The 24,943-nt window shown below is 48.5% G+C and overlaps 4 protein-coding genes across 5 annotated transcripts in view; 1 reads left to right on the plus strand and 3 right to left on the minus strand.

Annotated features, from left to right (window-relative positions):
• Positions 1-2,087: 2,087 nt before the first annotated feature.
• ccl19b (chemokine (C-C motif) ligand 19b) lies at positions 2,088-3,515 on the minus strand. The gene is made up of 4 exons (XM_067258497.1): positions 3,375-3,515; positions 2,888-3,008; positions 2,541-2,674; positions 2,088-2,383 (listed from the first exon to the last, which is right to left on the minus strand). The coding sequence occupies exons 1-4, from the start codon at positions 3,436-3,438 to the stop codon at positions 2,352-2,354; spliced, it is 351 nt and encodes a 116-aa protein (XP_067114598.1). The 5' UTR covers positions 3,439-3,515; the 3' UTR covers positions 2,088-2,351.
• A 2,026-nt stretch (positions 3,516-5,541) lies between these two features.
• Positions 5,542-12,626, minus strand: pigo (phosphatidylinositol glycan anchor biosynthesis, class O). 2 transcript variants are annotated; one of them, XR_010879054.1, is made up of 12 exons: positions 12,493-12,626; positions 11,439-11,920; positions 11,132-11,275; positions 10,930-11,053; positions 10,576-10,735; positions 10,004-10,186; positions 8,199-9,789; positions 7,874-8,077; positions 7,477-7,664; positions 7,318-7,388; positions 6,708-6,964; positions 5,542-6,672 (listed from the first exon to the last, which is right to left on the minus strand). XR_010879054.1 is itself a non-coding variant. In XM_067258200.1 (11 exons), the coding sequence occupies exons 2-11, from the start codon at positions 11,917-11,919 to the stop codon at positions 6,835-6,837; spliced, it is 3,276 nt and encodes a 1,091-aa protein (XP_067114301.1). In that variant the 5' UTR covers position 11,920; positions 12,493-12,626; the 3' UTR covers positions 5,542-6,834. The 2 variants fall into 2 exon arrangements, 1 of the variants encoding a protein (XP_067114301.1); XM_067258200.1 differs by having other exon boundaries at positions 5,542-6,964.
• Positions 12,627-12,861: 235 nt separating this feature from the next.
• On the minus strand, positions 12,862-16,913 carry stoml2 (stomatin (EPB72)-like 2). The gene is made up of 10 exons (XM_067258230.1): positions 16,772-16,913; positions 16,290-16,475; positions 16,065-16,164; positions 15,927-15,985; positions 15,720-15,821; positions 15,069-15,203; positions 14,561-14,705; positions 14,225-14,304; positions 13,904-14,032; positions 12,862-13,776 (listed from the first exon to the last, which is right to left on the minus strand). The coding sequence occupies exons 1-10, from the start codon at positions 16,811-16,813 to the stop codon at positions 13,669-13,671; spliced, it is 1,086 nt and encodes a 361-aa protein (XP_067114331.1). The 5' UTR covers positions 16,814-16,913; the 3' UTR covers positions 12,862-13,668.
• Positions 16,914-18,035: 1,122 nt separating this feature from the next.
• The window catches only part of unc13bb (unc-13 homolog Bb (C. elegans)), a 65,343-nt gene continuing 58,435 nt past the window's right edge, over positions 18,036-24,943 (plus strand). Inside the window, 2 exon segments of the mRNA XM_067258006.1 lie at positions 18,036-18,165; positions 23,434-23,463. Of these exon segments, the coding sequence (XP_067114107.1) occupies positions 18,144-18,165; positions 23,434-23,463 (52 nt within the window). The 5' untranslated portion in view covers positions 18,036-18,143.

Consider the following 24,943-nt stretch of genomic DNA (forward strand, 5'->3'; position numbering starts at 1 on the left):
CCCCCCCTCTCTTATTCACTCTCTATCTCTCGCTCGCTCCCTCTCTATCTCTCGCTCTCCCCATCCACTTTTCTCTCTCTCATACCTCCCTCTCACAAACACAACATTCTTCTATGAATACTGCCAGAGTTCTCCTCTGGGGAAATGATAAAAAAGAGAGAGGAGGGGGAGAGAGAGAGGGGGAGAGAGAGAGGGAAGAAGGTGAGAGAGAGGGAGAGAGAGGGGGAGAGAGGGAGATTACGGGTGTGTGACCACAGGCTGTGGTAGCCAGAGCGGAAGATGATGGATGGAGAAATTAATCACAGAGAGTTTCAGATCCAGGTGATACTATTCTGTGAACTGAAATGATAAAGTACAGCACTGTAACTGAGATCAGAAAACAAAACCACAAGATCCACCTGCTCCAACCTCTCCCAGACTTAAAAACATTCGTTTGAACGAAAAATGGAATCGAAAACAAAACAGTATGGTCAGTTTTAAGGTCAGTTCAGCGAGCGCTGCTGCGGCACGAGGCTTCTGATGCGAATGATCGTTCAGAACGCCTCCACCAAGGAGGGGCTGAGAGTGTTTCCATGTCTTATCCGATCGTGTGGGAGAGCTGGAGAGTAGGGACAATCTGTGCTGCAGGCGGGAGAAGATTGCGGGGCATCTGGGACAAGTGTGTTCTGTCGTCCAATCCCTGCCTCAGCCTCAGAGGAGAGCGATCCATCTATCCACAGTAACAGCTGAGACCAATGCCTTGGATTACCTGCTGAAGAATGTCACATAAAGTATCTGCATGTTAAGATATGCATGTGCAATCAACAAACCCACAATATGAACTGTTGTTTTTTGGCAGCTTTTTTTTTTTAAAGCTTTTAAAATGTACATTTCACCATGAGTACAGAATACAGGTTGACATAAAACGCACTTTGTGATCAGACGCAGTAGAAACCTGATTAGTGTGAATGAATATGGTGAATGTGTGTAGATTAGTGTTGTTTCAGCCTCATCGGTCACCACTAGGGGGTGCACTGGCGTTAACAAACCAGCTAGGCTACATACAAATGATGTCTTCCGACTTTCCACGATTTTTTTAATGCTCACATTCAAACCCTCATCCAGGATGGTAGTAACTGTCAACACCAGAAGAAGAAAACAGCAGAGATATAGGCTGATAAAAACCTGTCTGAAAACAGTAATAGACTCATAGCAAACATGGCAACAGGGTCAAAGCCATCGTTTCCGGTAGAAAAAATAAAATATCTAACACTGTAAATCTGAAGATGCCAGAATCCACACATACCAAAGAAGGCTCCATCTGGCTGGCAGGGTTTGGGTGTGTAGCCAAGATTGAGAGCTTGTTCAGACCTCTCCCACACAAAGTTGAGCCTGTTACTCATCAGCTTTTGGACGTACTATGCCTGGGAGGTGAGCTCTGAATAGGAGGTGATTTCTGAGAGAGGAGGAGGTGATTTCTGAGAGAGGATGAGGTGTGTTCTGAGAGAGGAGGGGGGTGAGCTCTGAGAAAGAGCGTGTTTGTAGTAGTTTTGAATCCTCTAGGCTTCGTTTTAAAGAATCACAGGTCAGGAGAGAGCAAGGGAAAACAGCAGCAGATCTGACATAGATACTGACACGACAACATCCATAACAATGTCAACAATGATTCATTCATGAATTAAAAAGTTGACTAGTGGCTCTAAGGATTAAGCTAGAGTTGTAATTACATTTGGTGGTTCATCTTCCATGGGGATGCAGTGCATAAATCAGTCAGAGTGTGAAGTGCTGCCGGACTGAAAACAGTGTCTGCAGTCGCCCTTAGCAACACAGGCACCGTTTTCAGAGTCACCTGACTTTCACGTCTCTCACGCGGACCTTGGCTCACCGTGGTGTGTGCGGTGAGAGAGAGAGTTTCTGGACGTTTATGATCTCTACTCAGCATTGCTCAGCCCTAGATTACCTTCAGGGAACGTGCGGGTTTATCAGTTTTAAGTCATTAAATGTGGTTTTAATGTGCTGTTCTGAATGTGGACTTGAGTTTATAAGATGAAGCGCGTGCACGAATAGTGGAGAATTCCTACACACAAAAAAACACTCTGACCTCACTATAAAATACATTTTCTTTATTTACATAAAATATAAAAATAGCTTATAAAAACCGTGAGAAACGTTATCAAAGAGTAAATGGTGAAACAAAAACCAGAGTTCAAAAATGAAAAGTTGAAATGAAAAACAGATCCTGGATAGTTTTCTTTGATCGAAGGAATGCACAGTTGGATTTCGTTCACACGACAGACACAACAGTCATGCCTTTGCCCCAGAGCCAGAACCTGTCAGAGGATCAGCCCGATGAGGATGATCATTAACGGATCTCATGAAGCACGCCATTCCCCTTTTCTCTTCCCTAAAGAAAAAAAATGCACAGAAACATTATTATTGTAATCAAGATACCAGACGGTTTGAGAGACACGCAATCTGTCATAATTGTTCTCTGCATAATGAACCCGCTTCTGACGCCTGGTTAATCTGGGCTGCGTTCTAGCGTCACCAAAGAATCTCACCTTTTTTGTTTCTTCTCGTTTTGGTTGGTCCTCTCTGCTTGGTTTTTGGTTCCAGCTTCCTGATGAGCCGGGCCACCCAGTTGTTCCTAGAGGCCGGGGGTGCGCACAGCCTGATATTCTTCTTGGTGACGAACCTGTTGACAGGAGGAGAATCTCAGGTCAGGTCCAGCTGCAGCCATAGAGGCAAACAGTAAACATTCACCTAGCTGTGAGTCATTCACAGTTTGCACCCGCGGTTAAGGTGGTGGTGGTTTATTATGTAATTTATTATTATGACCAATTATAATAATTGGCCAACAGGATATCCAAGCTCAGGTAACCATCTTGTAATGTGAATAGTAACTTACACTGTAGCAGGGATGCGACAGCCTCCGCTGTCGCTCTGGATGACGTAGGATTGAACGACCCCCTGGGGGATTTTGCGATTGGTCGTTGACAAGCAGCAGTCAACCGCCTTGTCTGTGTTCGCTGCAATAAAACACACACATTTACATTTAGCAGACGCTCTTATCCAGAGCGACTTACAGTAAGTACAGGGACGTTCCCCCGAGGCAAGTAGGGTGAAGTGCCTTGCCCAAGGACACAACGTAAATTTGCATGACCGGGAATCGAACTGGCAACCTTCGGATTACTAGCCCGATTCCCTAACCGCTCAGCCACCTGACTCCACATAAAGAAACATGTATTTACTGGCTAATTCCTACTTGCAGCCTGTCTGCATCTACTTGCTAAATTGAAAATGTGTTAGTGCTTTTTACGCAGTTGTGACACAGCAGTACAGTTGTCAGTGACACATCTACTGGTTGATTAAAGGTCTGAGGTTGAGCATCTCACCTGATACATCCTGACTCCAGAGTTGTACCGTCAGCAGAAGAAGCGCAGCCACCCGGAAAGACATTCTGTCTCAGTTCTCTGGTCCGTGTCTATTTCTGTTCCTCCTGACCCAGGTACAAGGACCCATTGACAGGCTGTTTGTCCTGCACACCTTTTATATGCTCCGATAACACTTTCAGTTTCACTCTCCCTAAGTCAAACACCGATTTCCCGTAAATCCCACCCATTTCGTTCCCAAAGATATGGCACACTGTCATATGGCACCAGCTAGGGGAACTTTCACTCGTCCCGCAGGCTATTGTAAAGAAAGTAAATCTTTCTCTGCCCTTTGTGAGGCTGTGCGTGTGTGAACAGGGAATAGGCCTGGCCTATATTGTGCCAGTATGCCGTTACCTTGCCATGACATCCTACTTGTTGGTGTGAATCGTGCACAACCGTTTTTTAAAGCGTTCTAGCATTTATTACCCTCTACCGTGTCTGCGCTGCCTGACAGGTCTTCGGGGAAACGTCTCTGCTCTCTAGTCTGTTGTGTGCTCAACGGTTAGCTCCTGAACACTGATCAGGCATGAAGGCAGAGATGAGGCCTCAGAATTGACTTTGATCCCGACTCCTTAGCTATTTCCATCGTTCACGTTCTTCCGGCTCATTTAATTCTACCGTTTTACAGCAGGCCACACCACTTAGACCACCGACGAATCATGGCCGAGAGACGTGTCACTCATCCAGCGATTATCGAACGACTGTTTTCTCTGGGCCTCATCCAAGAGCCAAGAAAGGATGCTTGTAAGGAGGACAAAGTACTGAGGATTTGTGATCCTTAATAACCCTAACCAACCTGTTACTGTTCAATCCGAGGAGTCACAAAGGACGCTAAAGATTCATAACCGTCCTCAGATTTAACTCATACAGTTAAATCTCCACGGATTCAACAGTAATACCTAGCCAAATAGCCTAGACAAAAGTGTTCCTTTCCTGTTATCCTAAACCAGAACGAAGCCAGCATGTGGTCCTTCTCCACTTGTTCGATCTTGTCAACCCCGGAGGAATTTACACCCTTTATCAGCTGGGGCTCCTCAAATAAATGACAAGGCGTACCACACACCACTATGGTGTCATTGAACACACACATTTTCTCGTAAACGAATTCAACCCGTGCCAGATCTGTGCTCTTATCTGTTGAGAAAACATACACCCTTAGTTCACCTGTAATGGCGTGGGACCTGCACACATGCAGGTAAGTCACTGCACCACTGGCAGTCAGCCATGGCAAGGGGAATGACAGTCAGGTCTTTGTCTCCTGTGAAAGTGACAGGTAATAATGGTGTTGTGAGAAAGAGAACAAATTGGGGCCAACCAGTTCCGACGTTTCAACTTACAATTTATGATATCGTGTTCATGAGTTTGACTTCACCTTAAAGGGTAATTCCTGCTAGATCCTGGACTGCACTCATGTTGTAGGTTACCTGTACCTCAAGTGTTCTTCAGGACTAGTAATGTAGCAGTTTCAAAAATAAACGTTTTTTATTTTACAGAAATGCTTTTCTACTACCCAAAAGGAACACTGAGTTTTCTGTTTCATGCACTAAACTTTTTAACCTTTATCTCATAAAAGGTTAACAAGGATATCTAAGGATTTTTTTACATAATAAGGTTAATATTCTACCAGCTATGAGCAACAAACAGCTCTAACTGAGGAAAGCCCCAGGCAGGAGATAAGAGAGGTTGATTTCCAGCCTGACTGACCCAAGGGCAGTGGAACTTTCCGGTAGGGACTTTCCAGTCCCACCAAGACACCATCAGTGCTGGTGTGAGAGGAATTTGATGAATCCAAAAACACCTTTATCACAGATTTCACAGATTATCAGAGTCAAGTGGTTCGATTCCCGTGTCCTTGGGCAAGGCACTTCACCCTACTTGCCTTGGGGGAATGTCCCTGTACTAACTGTAAATCGCTCTGGATAAGAGCGTCTGCTAAATGACTAAATGTAATTTCACAAGCCATATACATTGCCTGCATATATTTTCACCAGAGATTAAAATTATGCGATAAAAAAATATATGTGTAAGGATTGTGTGACGAGCGAAACCAACTGTCTCAGATCACAATCCCATCTGTGGTTGTCCATCATGTGGTCTCCTCAATAACGTTACACAGAAACGACACGGCTACGATTCTGTACAAAACTTTTAATTCGATCCCTCAGGTTTACCTGTAATATATTAAAACAAATGCCTTTTCATGTAAGAAAAACTGTGCCAATAAATCAAATCCCCCAATCATCATCATCAATATTCTCTACAATGCGTGCCAGTATGGGCTGGTAACAGCAGTCTTCTCCCAGTGCACCAGCAGGTCTACAGGGCGACCTTCGGGAGCTAGACAGCCCTGTAGCATACCCGTTAACATCAACCTGAGCTCAGACAAATCCCTTCTGCTCCTGTGGAAACATCTGTCCTTCATCGGAGCTGTACTGTATTTTACCCACAGGAAATAAGCAAACATGAAACCCATTTACTCTGCAGACAAGTCACACACACAAGGCATCCATTAAAGCTAGGCACCAGTTCCATAGATACATCACTGGCCTGGTCGAACTACACGTATTTAATTGGAAATGTAAAAAAAGATTCAAAGAGATGATTAGAAAACATTAAAAAAGAACTAGTTCCTAAGAATCAAGCCAGAACCAAAGTTAAGACAGTTATTGCTGATATCGTGGAATACCGTACTATTATAATATTAGTGTACGGCAGTAACCGTGAACAACATAAAAACACCAAGAACAGATCGCTCCCACCAGCAGACACTCCTGTGACTGACACAGGAGTGCAGCCGTGCACTGTTCACGGGCTCAATTCATTCATAGTTTATGCTCGGGCTTCCTAAAACCGACCGCTGACCTCCTCGTGACCCGTCTCAAGACGACCCCAGATCGCCGTGGGTCACGCGCCGTGCGTCACACGCCGTGGCCTCGCTCAGCCGAGCACGGCTTCCATGACGGCTCTCTGGATCAATACCGGAGGAGGAGGACAAGTTGCTGTGGCCTGGACGTGGTGTGGACGCCCCGGGGCTACGAGCAGGAGCTCCAGGCTGGAGGGGGAGGGGAGCAGCTGGCCCCGCTGGAGGAAGGTTTCACATCACTCACGTCTTTCCTTCTGGATCTTTCTGGCAGATACTGACGGCTCACTGTTTATGGCTGACCGAGGACTTCCAATGATCTAATCTAGACCGCACCTCATCTCGGACGGAACCATCCTGGACAGAGGAGCACGGATGCACAGTCTAGCCCAGACCAGCCTAGTCCAGACCAACTTAGTCTAGACCAGACCAGCCTAGTCCAGACCAGCCTAGTCCAGACCAGCCTAGTCCAGACCAGCCTAGTCCAGACCAACTTAGTCTAGACCAGCCTAGTCCAGACCAGACCAGCCTAGCCCAGACCAGCCTAGCCCAGACACGGTGCTACCTGGATGATTCTGGGAGGAGTCTCTTGAACCAGCGGCCCACGGCCCCGTCCACCCTCATCACCAAGGCAACACCAATTAGCACAAACACACTGCTGACCAGGAACCCGGAGGCCTCGAACATCAATCTGACAGGAGGACACAGAAGATGGGGGAGGGGCGAGAGAGGAGATGGTAGAGAGAGGAGAGGGGGGAGGAGATGAGAGGGAAAGAGGGAGAGGGGGGGAGGGGGGGAGAGGAGGGTGGGGAAGGAGAGAGCCTTTAGTCCCGTCGCAGACAGCACCCCCCAGTGGACATCCTCACAGGGCAGGATGGAACCAGGCCAGAGGCATTACCACACGAGCGCGGAGCAGAACAGGGTGTGTGCTGGGAGGAGGGAAGCTTCTCCTGAAAGCATCATTACAGGGTCCCCAGCTGCACCGTCTGTCCCGGAGGGTGCACGGTAACAGGTTGTAGGGAGAGAACTCGTTCCGGTACTTACTTGGGTGCAAAAACCTTCCACACCATTAGATGTCTCCTGAGGATGGCAGCTGCACAGACAGACGCCAAAACCTGAGAGGAGGGCACGGGAGGTCAGGAGGGAAGTGCTCTGTTTCAGTGTGTGTGTGTGTGCGTGTACTATGTGTGTGTGTGTGTTCACCTGTGCTCCGTTTATGAAGAGGTATCGTGTCGAGAGCTGCAGCAGAGCACAGCTGAACTGCTGGGGGTTCTCCCGTAATCTCATCTCCATGACAGCAGCATCCTCCCCTCCTTCCTCCCCCCCTCCCCCCGTCCGGGGAACACGAACCTCACACACCAGCGGCCAGAACAGGAGCAGTGGACAGCCGACTGCACACGGGAGGAAGGAAGCAAACATATATCATTCAGCAGTTCCTGGAGACGATCATCTCTCCATGGTTGGGCCACATATCAAACGGTTGAATAGCTCGATAAAAAGCTTTGTAGAGTGGACTAGAGTAGTGACCACTGCCGGACGCATTCAAAAGAAAATCATTAAAAGAAAAACATTAAAAAAGGTAGATGAGGTTCTCCTTCACCTGCAAACAGGATGTGGGAAGAGAAGGTGTTGAGGGTGACCAGGGAGGCTGGGAGGAGGGTGCCCACGTGCCCCCGGGGGAACCCCACAAAGGCAGCGCCCCACTGGATAGAGGTGAAGGTGGGCAGGTGGCCAGTGGCGTGGAAGAACTGGGTGGCAGCCAGGGACCACAGCACCAGGGGGGCCCAGGGCACCTGGAAGCCACCTGGGGGAAGAAATAGGAGGGGACACCCAAACTAGTCAGCGTGCATCGCATCCAACAACGAGATATTAAATTGCACGCAACAAACCTAGCAGTGTTTCCCTCTGCTGTATGGAAATCTTACCCGAGTGCGCCCCCTGCAGGGCGCTGAGGGTGGTGGCGGAGGCGTGCATGTGCAGCAGGGCTCCCATCTCCAGCATGAGCAGCAGGAAGGCCAGAGACATGCCCTCCGGGTGCAGCAGCAGCAGCCCCAGCCCCAGCAGGCCGCACAGCAGGACCAGGGGCGCGGAGTAGACGCTCCCCAGCCCGTAGGCCTCCACTGCGGGCCGGCCCTCGGCCTCCGCGCCCCCGCCGGCCGCCCGGCCGTCCTCCATCGAGAGCCTCATCCGCTGGTACAGCTGGGGGATGAGGTGGTGGAGCTCGGCCTCGGGGCTGATGCCCGTGCTGGCCCGGTAGCGGGGCGGCGGCGGGAGGAGGGGGGCGGAGGCGCCGGGGGCGGGGCCGCGGGTCTTGGTGAACACGGTGAGCGGGTCCAGCCAGAGCAGGAGGAGGCCCAGGCCCAGCAGAGCGAAGGCCGCCCGGGGGAGCGCCTCCTGGGCCAGGCTGATCAACTCCGCCAGGTTCCGGAAGCCGTCCTCGGGGGCGGAGCTTACAGCCCAGTGCAGCCCGGCGCACACGCACGTCAGGGGGAGGAGCCAGCGCGCCGCCAGCACCGTCCCCCCCGAGCTGTTGAGGTTGCCGTAGTGACGGAGCCAGCGGCGCAGGAGGAGGGTCCAAGCGGCCAGCGAGGTCAGGGAGAGGCCGTATTGGAGGTTCTTGACCTGGCTGTCCTGGATGCGGGCCAGGGGGGAGAGGAAGGGAGAGGGCTGGCAGGAGCCCTGCTCCTCCCTGCAGCTGTGGAAGGACAGGGAGAGGTAGAGGGTGCCCACCAGCAGCCCCACGCACCCCAGGAGGGCCCCGCTCTCCCGCCGCACGGCCGAGGGGGACGTGACCGGGGAGGGCAGCAGGCCGGGGGGCTTCTGGGGGTCGGGGGCGGGGGGGAGGAGGAGGCCGTCCCAGTTGAGGCGCAGCGGGACGTAGAGGCCCAGGGAGAAGAGGAGGAAGGTCACTGCCCGGCCCTCGGCGATCACGTAGCTGTCGGACAGCAGGGAGACGCAGCGCAGGAGCAGGACCAGGATGGGAGGAGTCAGGAGGGAGGGCGTGGCCAGCCAGACACGCCCACAGACTCCAGCCCCGCCCCCGGAGGTCAGAACCCGTCTGGTCCTCCAGAGGACCAGCATCTCGGAGGTGAAGGCCGCCGCGCACAGCCCCCAAGACACCTCCAGGTAGCCCTGGGTGGCCAGCTGGCCCCCGGCCACACACAGCCCCGCGGCCAAGCCCCCCAGCGCCGGGGTCCGGAGGAAACCTCCCTCCCCCGCCAGCGCGGACGACAGCTCGGACACGAGGAGGGTCACCAGGCAGGCCAGCCCCAGCACGGCCACGCCCGCCACCATCTTGGCCGGGTGGAAGCGGGCCCAGCAGGCCCGGCAGGTGTCCCTGACGGAGGTCAGGTAGGCCTGGAGGGAGGCCAGGAGCTGGGGGGAGGGGTGCTGGCCGTGCTGCAGGGCCTGGAGGTACTGGGAGGAGAGCTGGGAGAAGGTGAACTGCAGCTGGGACAGGCTGTCTGGAGGGATGTCTCTGGCCATGCTGGAGTAGGTCTCCAGGAAACGGTTGACCTTCACAACACAGAGGAGTGTGTCAAGGGTAACCCTTGTTAGAGAGCGCAGAGCGACTCAATAATAATATTAATAATACAAATATTATCAATTGTATTTGTAATGGGAATTTCTTGCTGTCAAAGTGCTCCAGTAGAGTTCAAATCGTAGCATGTGTTGCAAGTAACCATCCACCATGTGTTGCACATCTAGAGTGTGTTTGAGGACACCGCACCTGTTTGGCGTTGATCCACAGCGCCTCCCCCTGGCTGAGTCCCGCCGGTGCACCCTGTGTCTGGCCGTCGGGAGAGAAGACCGGCAGGAGGACCTGCCCCACGCTGCTGTAGGGGATGGGGATCCCCAGGAGCAGGGCCAGGGTGGGCACCAGGTCGGTCTGGGGAACTACCTCCGGCTCGCTCTGCCGGGAACAGACACCAAACCCACAGGTAAAACACCAGAAACAGGACAGTCGTCTCGTGAGGGAGCCATGTGTTTGGTCATTACCTGTCTGTTTAGCATTTGTGCTTTGCGAGTGTGTGCCCTCTACGGTCTGCTAAATGCCTACATGTAAATGTGGAGGAGATATCTATAGAATAACAGTCATCTGCTTTTAAAAAGCACTTGGTAATGCCATCCTAAAATACCCATCCTTCAGCATAAGAGAGAGGAGCAGGGAGACAGGAACAGAGACTAGTATAAGCAGTCTGCCAGAGACTGCTGTTCTTAGACGTGCAACCATCATCTCCTCCTGGTGTGTTCTGCTGGGCTTCACCAGGGCTGGAGAGAGGCTGGAGTGGGCGGGCTCACCGGAGAGGAGGATGCTGGGAAGAGGGGGGAGGGGCTGTAGAGGAAGATGGCGGCGTCCGTCTCCTTCTGGCTCTCCCCTCCGTGGTCCCCCGTGTCGGTCATCCCGTGGTCTCCCATCACCACTAGCAACGTGTCGTCCTGGAGACGATCCAGCACGGACCTGGAGCCGCGGCACAGACACGAGCAAGCTGGCTTATTGGGTCTTTACGCTGCAAGTCTTCCCCTCTCTCTCTCTACACCTTCTGTCACCTTTCACTTAAAAACTGTCCAATAAAGCATGAGAACTTTCAAAAAAATACAAAGTATTTTTTTTTTTACTAGCTGGAGAAACTAGCGAAGTAGCTGTTTTCTGACCTGATCACCCCGTCCATCTGGGTAAGCTTGTCGGCCATGGCTGGGTGGTCAGGGCCGAAGCGGTGACCACAGTGGTCCACGCCCAGGAAGTGTGCCACCAGGACATCCCAGTCATCCCCCATCACTACAATTACACAGGTCAGAGGTCAGAGGAGGCGGATCAGAGCGTCTGGAGGTGGGCGGTGTGCTGGTGGATACTTACTGATTGGGTAAAGGTGCTTCAGGATCCCATCGTCCACAGTGTGGAGGTCCTTCACGTTGAATGAGGGGAAAGGCAGGGATCGGTGGAACTTCTTGGGGAAGAGATTTTCCCAGGTGTCGTCCCCCATGAAGACCACACGCTTGCCTTGCAGGTAGAGAGAGGTTTTAGGAGAGAGTTTAGGTGGAATTCGGTGTAGTTCCATGGGTCTATGTGAAGCCGTCTGAGACACTGCTTATAAAAAGCGCTACGCAAATAAACTTGGTTTTCCAGAAGGGCCGACAGGAACCGTGTTCCTGCCGCTACTCACCAACTTCACCCAGCTGCTGAACCAGGTTGTCTTCCAAGATGGCGCTCGAGGCGAAGTTGTTGCCGACGTCTATGAAGGTGGGTAGGGACCCGGTAGTGAAGCCCTTGATCCTCTGCATGGTGGTGGTGGGGGGGTCTGCTCTGAAGGGGTACAGGCGGGCCTGGGAGGGCCTGGATGATATCAGCTCGTCGAACACGGGCATCTTGTTCTCGTAAGGGCGTGGCTGTGTGTTGGAGGGGTCGAAGCGGGCAAAGTCGAATTTCAGGGCGTCGATGATGATGATCACGGCCTTGCGGAAGCGCTGACGGCCTTCTGGGCAGAAGTCCGCGGGGCCTCCTTCGGGGAGCAACACGTCTGCGCAGGTGCTGGTCCTGTTAACCTCGAGCCTGACCAGCAGGAAACCGCCCACGAACAGAAAGATGCCCACGTAGAAGACGGCACACAGCCACAGGAGAAGGGCCAGGATGGGGAGACGCTTCATCCTAGACAGCGGAATGATGGGGTCAACTGACATTTAAAAAAAATACTGTATGTCGAAAAAAGAATTGGCTATTGGCTAATAACCCGTTTTATTGCCAGAAAGCTTAACTAGGTTAAAGGTCTCATTCTGATGGCTTAGTTACTGATAGCTTCTCATGTACCTCTAAAGTTGTCCAGACAAACAAGCGGCAAGTCGAGGTTATCCTTCATGCTTTAGCGGTTCCTACAATTGAATGACGCTGAGAAAACCGCACTACTGCTGGTATCCATGGTGAGCACAAGCTACCGGGCTAAGCTGCTAACTAGTCTGGTATAGACTAACGTTACCTGAATGCATGCACCAACAGACAGCCAACTCAGCTAGTTGCAAGGTTAAAATTCCCTTAGTCGCATGCACTTCTGCTAATACTTTAGTTGGGGCAAGAGAATCTTGCGTATCTTGACAAAAGTAGAATGTCCTCTGCGAAATCATCCCACACAGATGAGAGAACAGTCTAAGGATCTAGCTAGCTTCAAGACCGGTTAGCCGGCTAGCTAGATAACTGCCATAATAGTTTAAATCAACGTTTCTGACCTTGTGATGCTCCGTGGTGTCCTTCGTCGGACAGGAGCAGTCGTTAATATGTGTGTACAGTGTACACAACACCCAGCGCTGAGACAGGTGCCTCAGGTACACAGAGAACGATAGCGCGCCCCTCTCACCTTCATTGGAACCACAAATTTGGCATGCATGGGGGTTAGGCGGAAACGCTTGTTCCCACACGGTAACCTTTCGGTGTAACCTTACGTTCTACTGACATGCGCAGTGTAGTGGCTGCATGATTCAATTCTGGTTGAGCATATGAAACATTTTACAGTATTATCTTTTTACAAAATTGAACATAGGTTCGTCAATAGGACGCATTGAGTGTTTTTTTTATTTTACCAAAAAAAGTCAAACCAATGCTTTTTGCTTGAACAATATTTATTGACAGCTTGCCATCAACTATCCCTTAGTTCCAATTTCTTAAATTGGCTTTATCTGTGATATCTTCATCAAGTGTTTCATGGTTCGTCAATGGTGCTGGATACTGGGTTTCTATTGTGTTAAACAATACATTGTCCAATAATGAAAAAAAAATTCCACACTTCCCACAGCTCTGAGGTGATCGTAAGTGCTCTGCGAACTCATTATGCATCTGAGACCATACCAATCTCTCCTCCCCAACCAATGACAGTTCTTAGTTATTGAAGTACATAAATAACATTATTTGTGTCCAAAGGAGGGATAGAGTCGGCATTCAAAACCTCAAGTACATAAAAGTCTATAATTTATGAGTACAGAGTGAATACAGAAAACATGGTAGAGGACAGAAATCGTAACTCAAAGTCTGCAGAGAAGATACACAACACTACATGTCCCTGACAGTTTATACCCTTTTCAACTGAAATGGTACAATGGTTAAGAACTGAGAAACACACTTAAAAAGTGACATTCGACTGTATGAATGACCCACACTGGTGTCTCTGTAAACGGACTGCGATGTGTAGGCCTTCTAGGTATTGACGATGATCATGAGATCCTAATCTTGGGCCGAAAGCTGATCAAGGCGAGTCCCTCCGCGTCATCGTCCAGCTCGCTGCAGCTGGTAATGTTCTTTGAGCCGTAACGTTCTAAAGACGGGAACCCGCATTTAGAGGTTCTGCTTGTCAGGGTTCCAGGGGGCTTGTTCTTCTCGCGAGTCGTCCGGACGTGTCGTCTGGACGTTCTTCACTGCTGGGGTGCGGAACCCTCCGCTGCCGAATTTGGGTTCGCTGAAGACGCGCTCTCCACCTTCATCGGGTTCTGCTTGGCCAGGGTTCCATAAATAGACATGGCCTGGAGAGAAAACACACAAAGGTGGAACCACGGTCACTACAAGCAGCCTGGAATCTAGAATTTTTTCTACATTTTTTTTACTAAATGTAAATTGTGAAGTGAAAACTGTCTGTCGGGGGAAGCGGACCTGAGTGACCATGTTGCTGATGTCTCCTGAGTTGGAGGGCAGCAGGATGGTGTTGGACTCTTTGGCCAGGTTGGAGAAGGCCGACACATACTGTTCAGCCACGCTCAGGGAAGCCGCTGCATTCCCGTTCTGGGGAGAAACAACAGATCCTCAGACACACAGACAGACAACCACACAGACAGACAACCACACAGACAGACAGACACTGACAGACACACACACAGACAGACAAGGTAGGCAGCTCTGCAGTGGAGGGGTCGGATGACAAAATAAACTAACTTATAAATAGTCATCTAATAGTCAGATTGGGAGGAACTTTACCTGTTCAGTCAGAGCCAGTGACAACAGGCGGATGGCCTTCGCTTTAGCCTCTGCTTTGGCTAGGACTGCATTAGCCTCACCTGGGGTAAAAGATTGGGACATCATAAACACAGGCTCTTCTTGCTACATTTTATACTCTTCCAATGTCTACCCGACACAAATCCAACAGAAAACAGTATGACCAATCAAAACAAATGCATTTGAATAGCCCTTCTTACACACATTGTCACAGAGGGCTTCACATACGCCTACAGGACCGCATCCAAACCCGTAAAGGGACACAAGGATGCCATGAAGGAATCTGGCAAAGTGTGTCCAGGATGCTGTGGAACCCACCGAAGGCTCTGTTGATCTGCTCCTCCCTCTGGCCCTCAGAGGCCAGGATCTGAGCCTGCTTGTGGCCCTCGGCTACGTTGATGGCCGACTCCCTCGTGCCCTCCGACTCCAACACCGTGGCTCTCTTCTTCCGCTCCGCCTCCACCTGAACAGCCAGAGGCGGAAGGATCATAATCGGCTCACCGGAGTGGGATCACGGAAGTCTCGCTGTCGTTATTCAATTCTAATTTGCTTTTATTGGCATGAATGCCACAATAATTGTTTTTCCAAAGCATCAAGTGAACCAAATACATTTCATAGATGAAAACAGCAGCACGAGATTAAGATTAATATCTGATTCTTTGTATATAGTATATTGTGGGTGTGCTGTCGTGTGTGTCTAGGTCATTCACTGTCCCTAAGGATGTGTCACGATGAGAACTGTGAAGCTGGTTTTAACCCAGCTGAACGTGAACCTCGACTGTGTATCGCCAAGTGTTGCTTGGTGGCGTGAGCCGTCTTCTCTCACCTGCATCTGCATGGACTCCTTGACCCGCGGTGGGACGTGAATGTCCTTGATCTCGTAGCGAAGGCAGCGGATCCCCCAGTCGTCGGACGCCTGGTTGATCGAGTGAACGATGTTGGAATTCAGGCACTCTCTCTCCTGCAGGGCCGGACAGACGGTAAGGAAAGAATAAAGGAAAGCCAATGGAGCAAACTACTATCCCCTTTGTGAAGGGGTAGTAGGGAGTCAGGTGGCTGAGTGGTTAGGGAAGCGGACTAGTAATCTGAAGGTTGCCAGTTCGATTCCCGTCCGTGACAAATGACATTGTGTCCTTGGGCAAGGCACTTCACCCTACTTGCCTCGGGGGAATGTCCCTGTACTTACTGTAAGTCACTCTGGATAAGAGCGTCTGCTAAATGACTAAATGTGAAGGGGTTCTCCAATTCTGGTCCTCGAGGGGCCGCTGTCCTGCATGTTTCAGATGTTCCCCTGCTCCAGCACACCTGATTCAAATGAATGGTCATTACCCGGCTTCCACAGAGCTTGATAACAACCTTTTCATTTGAATCAGGTGTGCTGGAGCAGGGAAACATCTAAAACGTGCAGGACAGCTGCCCTTCGAGGACCAGGATTGGAGAACCCTGATTTAGTGGATCATTCAGCGTGCTCTCTCACCCTGAACACTTTGTCCAGGGTTAGCTTCCCCAGCTCAGAGCGCATGGTAGTCTGTGCCAGCTGTGTGACGGCGTATTCTGGGTCTTCTACTCCGTAGCTGGCCTGGAAAGGGGGATGCATCAGTCAATATCCAGACACAACAACACTTCTTACCTTTGTTTTATCAGAACTAGAAAGAGGACTCTAGAAAGAGGATGCCATACAAACCTTGAATGGATCCAGTATCCTGAGATAGAGGACGCCATCTATCTGTAGGGTCACATTATCTGTAAGAATAAAGTTAGGTTAGCCACTTCCGTGGGGATGTTTGTGTAAACAGCTTGGATGAAAACTTGGATTACTAACCAAGAGAGACAGCAGATTGCTCCGGTACATCAATAACAATCTCCTTTAGACTCTGCACGTAACGTATTTTGTCCAGAAACGGGATGAGAAAGTTCAAACCCTAAAGGAAAAGGATGGCAGAGGAATATATCCTTAATTAGTTTCGTTTTCAGTATTGCACAATTAAATAATGTCATTGGAGTATGAAATAAATTACGTCTATAGAATATAAAAGCAATGAGTTACCGGTACTAAGATCCGATGAAATCGTCCCATCCTCTCAACTACCCAGGCTTCTTGTTGGGGCACAAATAGTACCACGGTGTTCATGGGTAAACTGGATGCCCATCGCTGCTGGGCTGGTGTCACCCATAGCCGCGGGGTCGTTCCCTGTGACAGCTGTGTTAACCGTGGGATCGTCCCCTGTGAATGCTGTTAAACAATCAGGAAACATCACACGTGACAAAAGTGTACAGCAAACTGGAACTAGGTGGCTAGCTACAATTACTATTACATTTGAGTTATATGCAGCTATCTCATTTGATTGTTGCGTGAAGTTGTTGTAAAGGTACCTGGCTTTCTCAATTCAACACCGTATATAGTACAACATGAGTGAATACATATCCTAATGAAAATACTATCTAGCTCCCCTGAGCCGCTTGCTAACGTGTTAGCTAGCTGGCTAACCGGATAATGACACACAAATAACATTACATGCCACACTTTACCTTTAACAGGGCACCGCCGGTCCGACAGAGTGTTCGAAGCATATTGTCGAAGCTAACCGGTGACTTCTACGTGTTTAAGCTGAACAAATGAACCTTAACTAAACTCGGCTCTCATGTGTGACCCTCCGTCGATCACGAAAGTTACAACATCAATGTGGTACACGAACACCGCCACCTATATCGATAGGAAACACATCACAGAACTTTAGTTCCGTCCCACTACACTAATTCAATCTTGACGGGTGATCATATTTTATGAGGGGCCGTTTAGTAAATAATTAAGACTGTCCGTACACAAACACATATGAAACACATACACATTCACATACGAAACGTTCACATACGTTAATACTACTGATACTTTCCTAAACAGAGTTAGCAGGTGGTGCATTTCTTTTCTTTTTTAACCTTTCCTCCCCAAAAATCCAAACTTTTTTTCAAAATCAACCTTTCGAAACGTTTTTTTAAAACGTGTTTTCAAAATATCGTTTCAACCTAGAACAGAGTACAGTACAATACTCAAGTAGCCTACTCATCAATGATGCAAACTTTTATAAAAAATAAAAATGTTTTTCAAGCTTTCAAAAGTTTTTTTCCAACCCCTTTTTTCGAAAATATTTTGTCTTTAAAATTATTATTATTTTCGCCAGACGTTAAAGACCAAGGATAACGTATATAAATGGAACACACTAAGCGGCGCTGTTGTCTTAATTCATCCGACAAATGATTGACAATGGCTTTAACCAATCTGTTTTTCATTGCTCATGCATTTTGCCTGGATTTCCATCAAGAAATATTAACCAATGAAAAAAAAGGCATAATTATTGTAAGACAGCCCACGTATCCCCTGCCATGTCATACAACTAGACAATATTCTACGAAGATTAAAAATGTGAGCTAGCAAGCAAATAAGTAATGACTGTAGATACGAATTTCCTGAATCTCTAGGCTGAAATTAGAGTGCCAGGGAGAGAACTCTGGTTTTACCTTCCACCTGTTCATTCAACCTGTAGCTATCCCTACCCTATAGCTTTTTGATTGGTCAATCCCCTGTATGGTCCGCCCTACTTAGACAGAGTGCAACCTCAATGGACACTATAGATGTCATTTTACAAGTACCTCGGTACCGCCCTCTTAACTCTGCTCCCCCAGGTTACACTAATGAATTTTGTTATGGCGTGCCCGTGGCAGGGGGCTATAGCTCTCTGCCGAACATTTGTGTCGCCTTCTCCATCGTCTCAAGTCCACTAGTGAAGCGAGAAGTTGTAAAAGTTGTCAGAGTATAAATTTGCGATGTTACCGAACGGACTACACATATTGTGAGACGCTTTGCCAATATTGAAACCAGGACTGTCACTGGAAAGCTTTGGCCATGTCTCTGCTATGTGTTCGGGGTGAGTTATTACAGATTTTACTTTCTGTTATTTCAATTATGTATTCCATGGAATTGCATTTACAAAGACCACATTTAATTTGGACAGCGAATAAATGAAATACCATCCTTTTACCGCAGGCTCCTGGGACATTTCGCCTAAACTTTTAAGGCTGTGATTTTCTTTTCAAATTGAAGACAATGTTATTTTATTGGTCGAAAATTCTACTTTGGTATTTATTATTAATGCACTAGCCAGGTGCTTTGGTTTTTAGCTATTGATTTGTAGGCCATCCGTATTTGAAGGATGTCAGCTCCATTACATAATTTTGAGATCGGAGCACGTCACCAAACGTTAGCTTTCCAGCTTTCCACAAAGTTCCAGTAAAGTGGACATGAACCAGTGAGTTTCTGAGCAAAACATTCAAGGGACATGAATTAGGCATATTTCATATTCAGTATCAGGCTATTCAGCATGTGGACGTTTTAGAATTTACATTCAAATGGTTTAATGCATCTGATCAGCATCTGTGCCTACTTACAACAAAAATAAATAGTGGGGTTCATAAACTGCTTTTTGAAGTGTAAATGACATTCTCGGCAGTGTCCTCGTCTTTAAGAATGAAACACACGTAAGCCCTAAGACGACATGGTCATGTGTTTATGCAATGAATCAATGTAAAATGTCATTATAGTCAAAATACAACCATATTTTCCGACAGCGGCGGAAAATCCGCCACGACAGGAAGATCAATGTCTTGCTATGAGTGTAGGTCCATTTGTGTTGCAGATAAACTGATAGATTCTATCGGAAAGCCAGCCTCAGAATCATGGGTTATGATGCAAAAATATATCCTACACGGCTGAGGCTTGCTGGCAATTATAGTCCTTCAGATGTATCTTAATCAAGACTATGATTTTGTTTAGTGCTTTTCCTAGCATATGCCAATTTTATGTTATTTTCAGAATTACATTTTTAAAGAATAGAAGTGTGCTGCAAAGTGACACTTAACTAGGAAATGACCTAATTTTAATTAAAATGTAATGTATCCTAGTTTTAATGTATCCTAATTAAGTTTGTGTTCTATAGCGATTTTCCATAATTGTCATCTTCTCCCACTCCACCCTATTGTCTAGTCATCTAATCATTCAGTGCAGAACGTCTATATTTTCCACCGGAAAGTAATTCAGTACAGTTCAGACGTTCAACAAAACAGCACAAAGACGATGCTTAAACATCCTGAAGGCTGCTCCAGTCTAGGATGTTTTTCTAGAGGAAGAGGAACCCACTCAGAACCCCCTTCAACCTCCACATATTCATGAGTGAGCGCATTGACACCTGGAGGCTGGGGGGAGGTTAGGCGGCTCGCTAGCGATAATGGTGTCCTGCTTCTGCCGGGCCGGGCCGACGCGATTGGCTGACGTGAGTCATCCCTTCCCCCGTTCGGCAGCGTCATGGTTTTGTTTTTCTATTGCCATAGAAAAGGCCCATCTCCATGGTAACATCTCTACACAGTAGATAAGTGGTCTCCCTTCCGAAAGGCCATGTGTGGGTACATGAACCCCTGCTGGGCATCAGGCCAGGCTAGGACCAGGGCTGGGACCAGGGCTGGGACCAGGGCTGGGACCAGGGCTGGGACCAGGACTAGGACCAGGGCTGGGACCAGGGCTGGGACCAGGGCTGGGACCAGGGCTGGGACCGGGACTAGGACCGGGGCTGGGACCGGGGCTGGGACCGGGGCTGGGACCGGGGCCGGGACCGGGGCTGGGACCGGGGCCGGGACCGGGGCTGGGACCGGGGCCGGGACCGGGGCTGGGACCGGGGCCGGGACCGGGGCTGGGACCAGGGCTAGGACCAGGGAAGGACGCCCAGCCTGTTCAAACGTCAGGTGTGCAGTTGAGTTGAATACATCTTGCGGTTCTTCCTTGAGAACATGAACACGCGTGTGGTTTTTTAGGGAGGGGATGGTGCTCACATTTACTGTGTGTGATCATCTGAAGCCATAGAAGGCACAGTGTGCATGATAAAATCAGCAGTGTTGACTTGTAGCCTGCGCGGTTTACTTTGGCAGAGCCTTGTCAGTTGTGTCACTAATCTGTCATTGAGGAAGTGAAACTGACGGAAGGTTATGTATTGGCCTAAATACTATTGATACAGCGTGCGATGAATAGTGGAATGGTAAGTTTGAGAACACGGGAAGGAAAGGGAAATGAGAGGACCAACGGACATAGCTGTTGATAGACGGGATAGTGGAATTATAGAGAGAGAGAGAGAGAGAGCGCGAGCGGAGAGATTCTGTCAGTAATCCTCTGGCCATCTGTTGCTCTCTCTCTCTCCCCCTCTCTCTCTGGCCTGCTTGCTCAATAGGTGCCACCTCATCAGCTCCAGTTGAGCGTAAATACAGGACAATATCAGCGGCAGTATTCTAAGCCCACTTCCTGCTTTTCACTTCCTGCTTCCTGTCTGACCCTAAAGTATTGTTTACGGACAATATGGTCCGTAAAAGGTAATAACGTCACGTGACCCACAGCCATGCAACGCCCTGATTGACCCCAACTTAAAGGATGTATGGTAATCTTGAGAAACCAAGTCGCTACCAGGCAATCATCCAGGGACTTTGCTGGCAGAGATCCTTTAATTTAAATTCAAATGTGCCGTATTTCTGGCTACTCCCACAAGTTATCATTCCCAATGGAATTAGGAGTGTGTGATCAGTTTTTATGTCTGTAGAAGATCTTGGGTAACCTTTTGTACGAAAACCCTGAAATTTGAGCTGTCGGCAGAAAGTGTTCTTTAAATGTATCTTGTTTGCTATGGTTAAAAAAAATAAAATAAATAAAATAAAAAAAAATCATCGTGACTCATGAATTTGCAAAAACAACATTGACTGCTCATCAGGTGAGTAAAGTCCACAGGCAGCAGGACAGAGACAGGCTGCAACACGGCCCCAGGCTAAATGGGAAGGGCTTCCCACTGCATCCAGATCGCAGGGGATGGAGGGAGGGCCGAGTGAAGGAGAGATAAGGATCAGTTTCCGCTATAATGGCCTCCTGCTTTATGGGCCTGTGTCATGTTTACCCCTGGTCTGAATGACGTTATGCTGCTTCCGACATAAGGCCTGCCTGTAGGTTCCATTCTCAACTCTAGTCCACACTGGAGACATCTCTTGTACTCACACACATACACACACACACACACCCTTTCTCTCGATATATATATATATTCCTTTTCCTCTTTCCATCTCATGTCTCGAATGAACGGAGAGCTTTCACACGCCAAGCAGAAAATGATACCTGGACTTTGTTGGAATTGTTAAAAAATATCTTTGTAGGTGCTCCATTGTGTTGTACCTCTATTGTTTTCTCTCCCTCTTTCTTTCTCTCTCATCTGTTCATTTTCAACCCCTCCTTCTTTTGTGTGTGTGTTCGTGCTCTTTCCCAGCCACTCGTTCTCACCAGCAAGATGGCAAACTAACAACCTTAACCCTTGTGTTATCTTCGGGTCATTCTGATCCATCAGTCGTTGTGACCCACCGTCGTATTGCGACAACTTCACCGCATACAAAAACAAAGTGAAGCCTTTTCTTTTAACCGTTGGGCTGTCTCAGACCCCCCACATTGCGAAGGTTAAAAGAAAATTATTTTTATTTGTTTCTGTATTGTGTAAAATTGGGTAAACACAACGATGGTTCGTTATGAACCTTTGGGTCATGTGACCTGAAGGCAGCACAAGGGTTAAACAGCTAAAGACGCGCTCGTTTCAGGCAGCTGGCCTTCAGGCCCTCAGAGAGTAGTCCCGGCGAGCGAGCCGTACTATACGTGCACTGTAGAGTTTAGAGTCCCGTATTAATGTCTGGCTGCCGCCACTCCTATCATCCTGGCCCATCTGGTATCTCTGGCTGACTGGTTATTCCCTGGTACATAACGCTGCAGCAGGGATCACCATTAATCCCCTTTGATGGGCCTTGCAATCCCATAACCACTATTGTATAGACACTGAAAGAGGTCTTAAATTCAGACACTAAAAATAAACTCAGAGTTTTTCTTCTAATACAGATTTGCTGGCCTCGAGTTTTAGAAAAGGAATGACGGTTCCTGTAGAAGCCTGTAATCATTCATTGTTCTGTTGTTGTTTACCTCAACTGTTTGTGCAGGCTGCTCTCTGTAGATCTGTAAAGATGCCTTCTGTCGTCATGGACACAGACTGATAAACACATCTATAAATGTATACCTCAGCTCTGTGATGGTTGATGCTTCACACATTTACATTTAGTCATTTAGCAGACGCTCTTATCCAGAGCGACTTAGAGTAAGTACAGGGACATTCCCCCCGAGGCAAGTAGGGTGAAGTGCCTTGCCCAAGGACACAACGTAATTTTGCATGGCTGGGAATCGAACCGGCAACCTTCTGATTAATAGCCCGATTCCCTAACCGCTCAGGCATCTGACCCCTTTGCAGAGCAGTTGCGTAGGCTGATGCTGGCCATACCGGTGTGGGCCTCCCTCCCTAAGCCCCTGTGCTTTGGTCCTGCGAAGGTCGGCATTATGAATTTATTGCATCAGGGTGGGCTTCACGTAAGAGTGGATTGTGTATTAAGGGATTTGAGTCTGGAAGATTACAGCTGTTTCCAGTTGGACGTCAATACGAGTGGTCCATTTATAGATATTAGAAATCCGTGAGCGTTTTCAGGGAAAGACTTAAGAATGTCTTGAATGGATTTACACAGTGGAGGGCGACGGTTTCTATTGGATTCCGATGCCGGGGTGAATTTAATACGTTTGTGTTTGACACGTGACCGTCTTGTGAAAGGGGACATGACTGACTTGGCTGGATGGACAGCTGTTCCGTCTGAGCTTGTCTGTGCTGTCCACCTGACGAGATAATGGACTCATTATCCACATATTCATTTAGCCGACAGATTTGATCCAAATCGACGTACGGTAAAGGGGAGGGATTTGAACCCGAGACTGCTTGATGCGCAGTCGAGAGATCTAACCACTGAGCTGTTTCCTTCTCTCTGAGGGTGTCTCACCCCATGAGAGACTGTCTCCTAAGCATGTACTTTTGGTAGTCTGTATATTAATAGGCTCCAAGCCTCTCAAACACATGTATTTGAATCTCGGTGGTACTTCAAAACATATGGGCTTTTTTTCCAGTCAGAACATGTCACCAGTCAGAGAGTGCTAGGTGTGACATCTCTTGGTACTAGCATCTCGTCATGTCCAGAGCAAGCTTAAAAAGTCAAATTTCTGATCACACTAATTGGTGTTGTCTCTCTTCTTTTTCCAGTGAAAAAAGCCAAACTCCACGGATCCTCAGGTGAGTTTCACATTACATTTACATTTATTCATTTAGCAGACGCTCTTATCCAGAGCGACTTACAGTGGGTACAGGCAAGTAGGGTGAAGTGCCTTGCCCAAGGACACAACGTCGTTTGGCACAGCCGGGGATCGAACTGGCAACCTTATGATTACTGGCCCGATTCCCTAACGGAATCGGGCCAGTAAAAGATGTCACCCATCTGACCCCTCAGATGGGTGACATCTGACATGTTCTCTTGTACATGATACTACAAAGTCAGTGACACCAAAACAAACCCTGCATCAGCCTGCCAGTTGTATCATTTTCTCTCGTAGATCAGTCAGTCAAATTCTAGCTGAGCAATGGGTGGTTGATTTTTAGCATTGCATAATCCTTTGTCTTATCCTGTGTGTACTTGAAGGCTAACTTGAGGCTAGCTAGGCTACCTGAAGGCCACCTAGGCTACATGGAGGCTAGCTCACCCAAGTACAGGTGAGCTCAGATCAGTTCTGGCTAAGCCTAAATCCCCACGCCCTCCATCTAGGTAATACTTTACTGTTTACACTCACGCCTCTCCCATAAACACTGTGACCGCAAAGAAAGAGACTGAGAAGGGAGAGAGAGATGGAGGAGAGGGAGAGATATGAAGGGGGGGAAGAGAGAGAGACTGAGGGAGAGAGAGCGGAGGGAGACGAAGGGAGGGGGAAAGATGGAGTGAGAGAGAGAGAGAGAGGGAGAAACATGGCGTAAGAGAGATGGACTAGTCAATTACTCCCAAACCTGTTTGGTGTCTCACACCTACAGGTCCTCTGGTGACCCTTATCTTTGACTTAAACAAGGGATTTGTGGTTTAATCCTAATCTCTTGCAAGGGTTCTTTTCAGGGGAGTGGTTCAGGTGTCGTATATCTGTCCCGGGGGTTGGAAGACCAGCTATTCAGAGGCCTGGAACCTGCTTCCTCTCTCTTGAAAACGTTCTTCTCTCCCTGAAAACCTACTTCCTCTCTTGAAAACCTTATCCCTCTCTTGAAACCTACTTCCTCTCTCCTTGAAAACCTTATTCCTCTCTCTTGAAAACCTACTTTCTCTCTCCTTGAAAACCTACTTCCTGTCCTTGAAAACCTACTTCCTCTCTCCTTGAAAACCTAATTCCTCTCTTGAAAACCTACTTCCTCTCTCTTGAAAACCTACTTTCTCTCTCCTTGAAAACCTACTTCCTCTCTCTTGAAAACCTACTTTCTCTCTCCTTGAAAACCTACTTTCTCTCTCCTTGAAAACCTACTTCCTGTCTCCTTGAAAACCTTCTTCCTCTCTCCTGAAAAGTCGCTCAGGTGTTCCATGACCATATGTAAACACGCTGACTCAGCCACAGAGAGAATCCACATCATTGGAAATCCCATTGTGTATTATGTATTTAGTTCTATGCGATCTACAAACATGACCTGATTTTACGATCTTGACACCCTCTCGGTATCCTAAGGCTGAGGTTGTGATTTGGGA

The sequence above is a fragment of the Osmerus mordax genome, chromosome 20 (genome assembly GCF_038355195.1).
Source record: "Osmerus mordax isolate fOsmMor3 chromosome 20, fOsmMor3.pri, whole genome shotgun sequence".
Classification (NCBI taxonomy): domain Eukaryota; kingdom Metazoa; phylum Chordata; class Actinopteri; order Osmeriformes; family Osmeridae; genus Osmerus; species Osmerus mordax.

Coding starts and splice junctions, on each gene's coding strand:
- ccl19b (XM_067258497.1), bottom strand. CDS start 3,438: ATGTCTTTCCGGGTGGCTGCGCTTCTTCTGCTGACGGTACAACTCTGG. Junction 3,009..3,374: donor CTGGAGTCAGGATGTATCAG/GTGAGATGCTCA, acceptor GTTTTATTGCAG/CGAACACAGACAAGGCGGTT. Junction 2,675..2,887: donor TGTCGCATCCCTGCTACAGT/GTAAGTTACTAT, acceptor TCCTGTCAACAG/GTTCGTCACCAAGAAGAATA.
- pigo (XM_067258200.1), bottom strand. CDS start 11,919: ATGAAGCGTCTCCCCATCCTGGCCCTTCTCCTGTGGCTGTGTGCCGTC. Junction 7,665..7,873: donor TTCCCACATCCTGTTTGCAG/GTGAAGGAGAAC, acceptor TCCCGTGTGCAG/TCGGCTGTCCACTGCTCCTG. Junction 7,389..7,476: donor TCTTCATAAACGGAGCACAG/GTGAACACACAC, acceptor CCCTCCTCTCAG/GTTTTGGCGTCTGTCTGTGC.
- stoml2 (XM_067258230.1), bottom strand. CDS start 16,813: ATGCTTCGAACACTCTGTCGGACCGGCGGTGCCCTGTTAAAG. Junction 14,033..14,224: donor CACTGGCTCTGACTGAACAG/GTAAAGTTCCTC, acceptor GTTTCTCCCCAG/AACGGGAATGCAGCGGCTTC. Junction 13,777..13,903: donor TCAGCAACATGGTCACTCAG/GTCCGCTTCCCC, acceptor TTTTCTCTCCAG/GCCATGTCTATTTATGGAAC.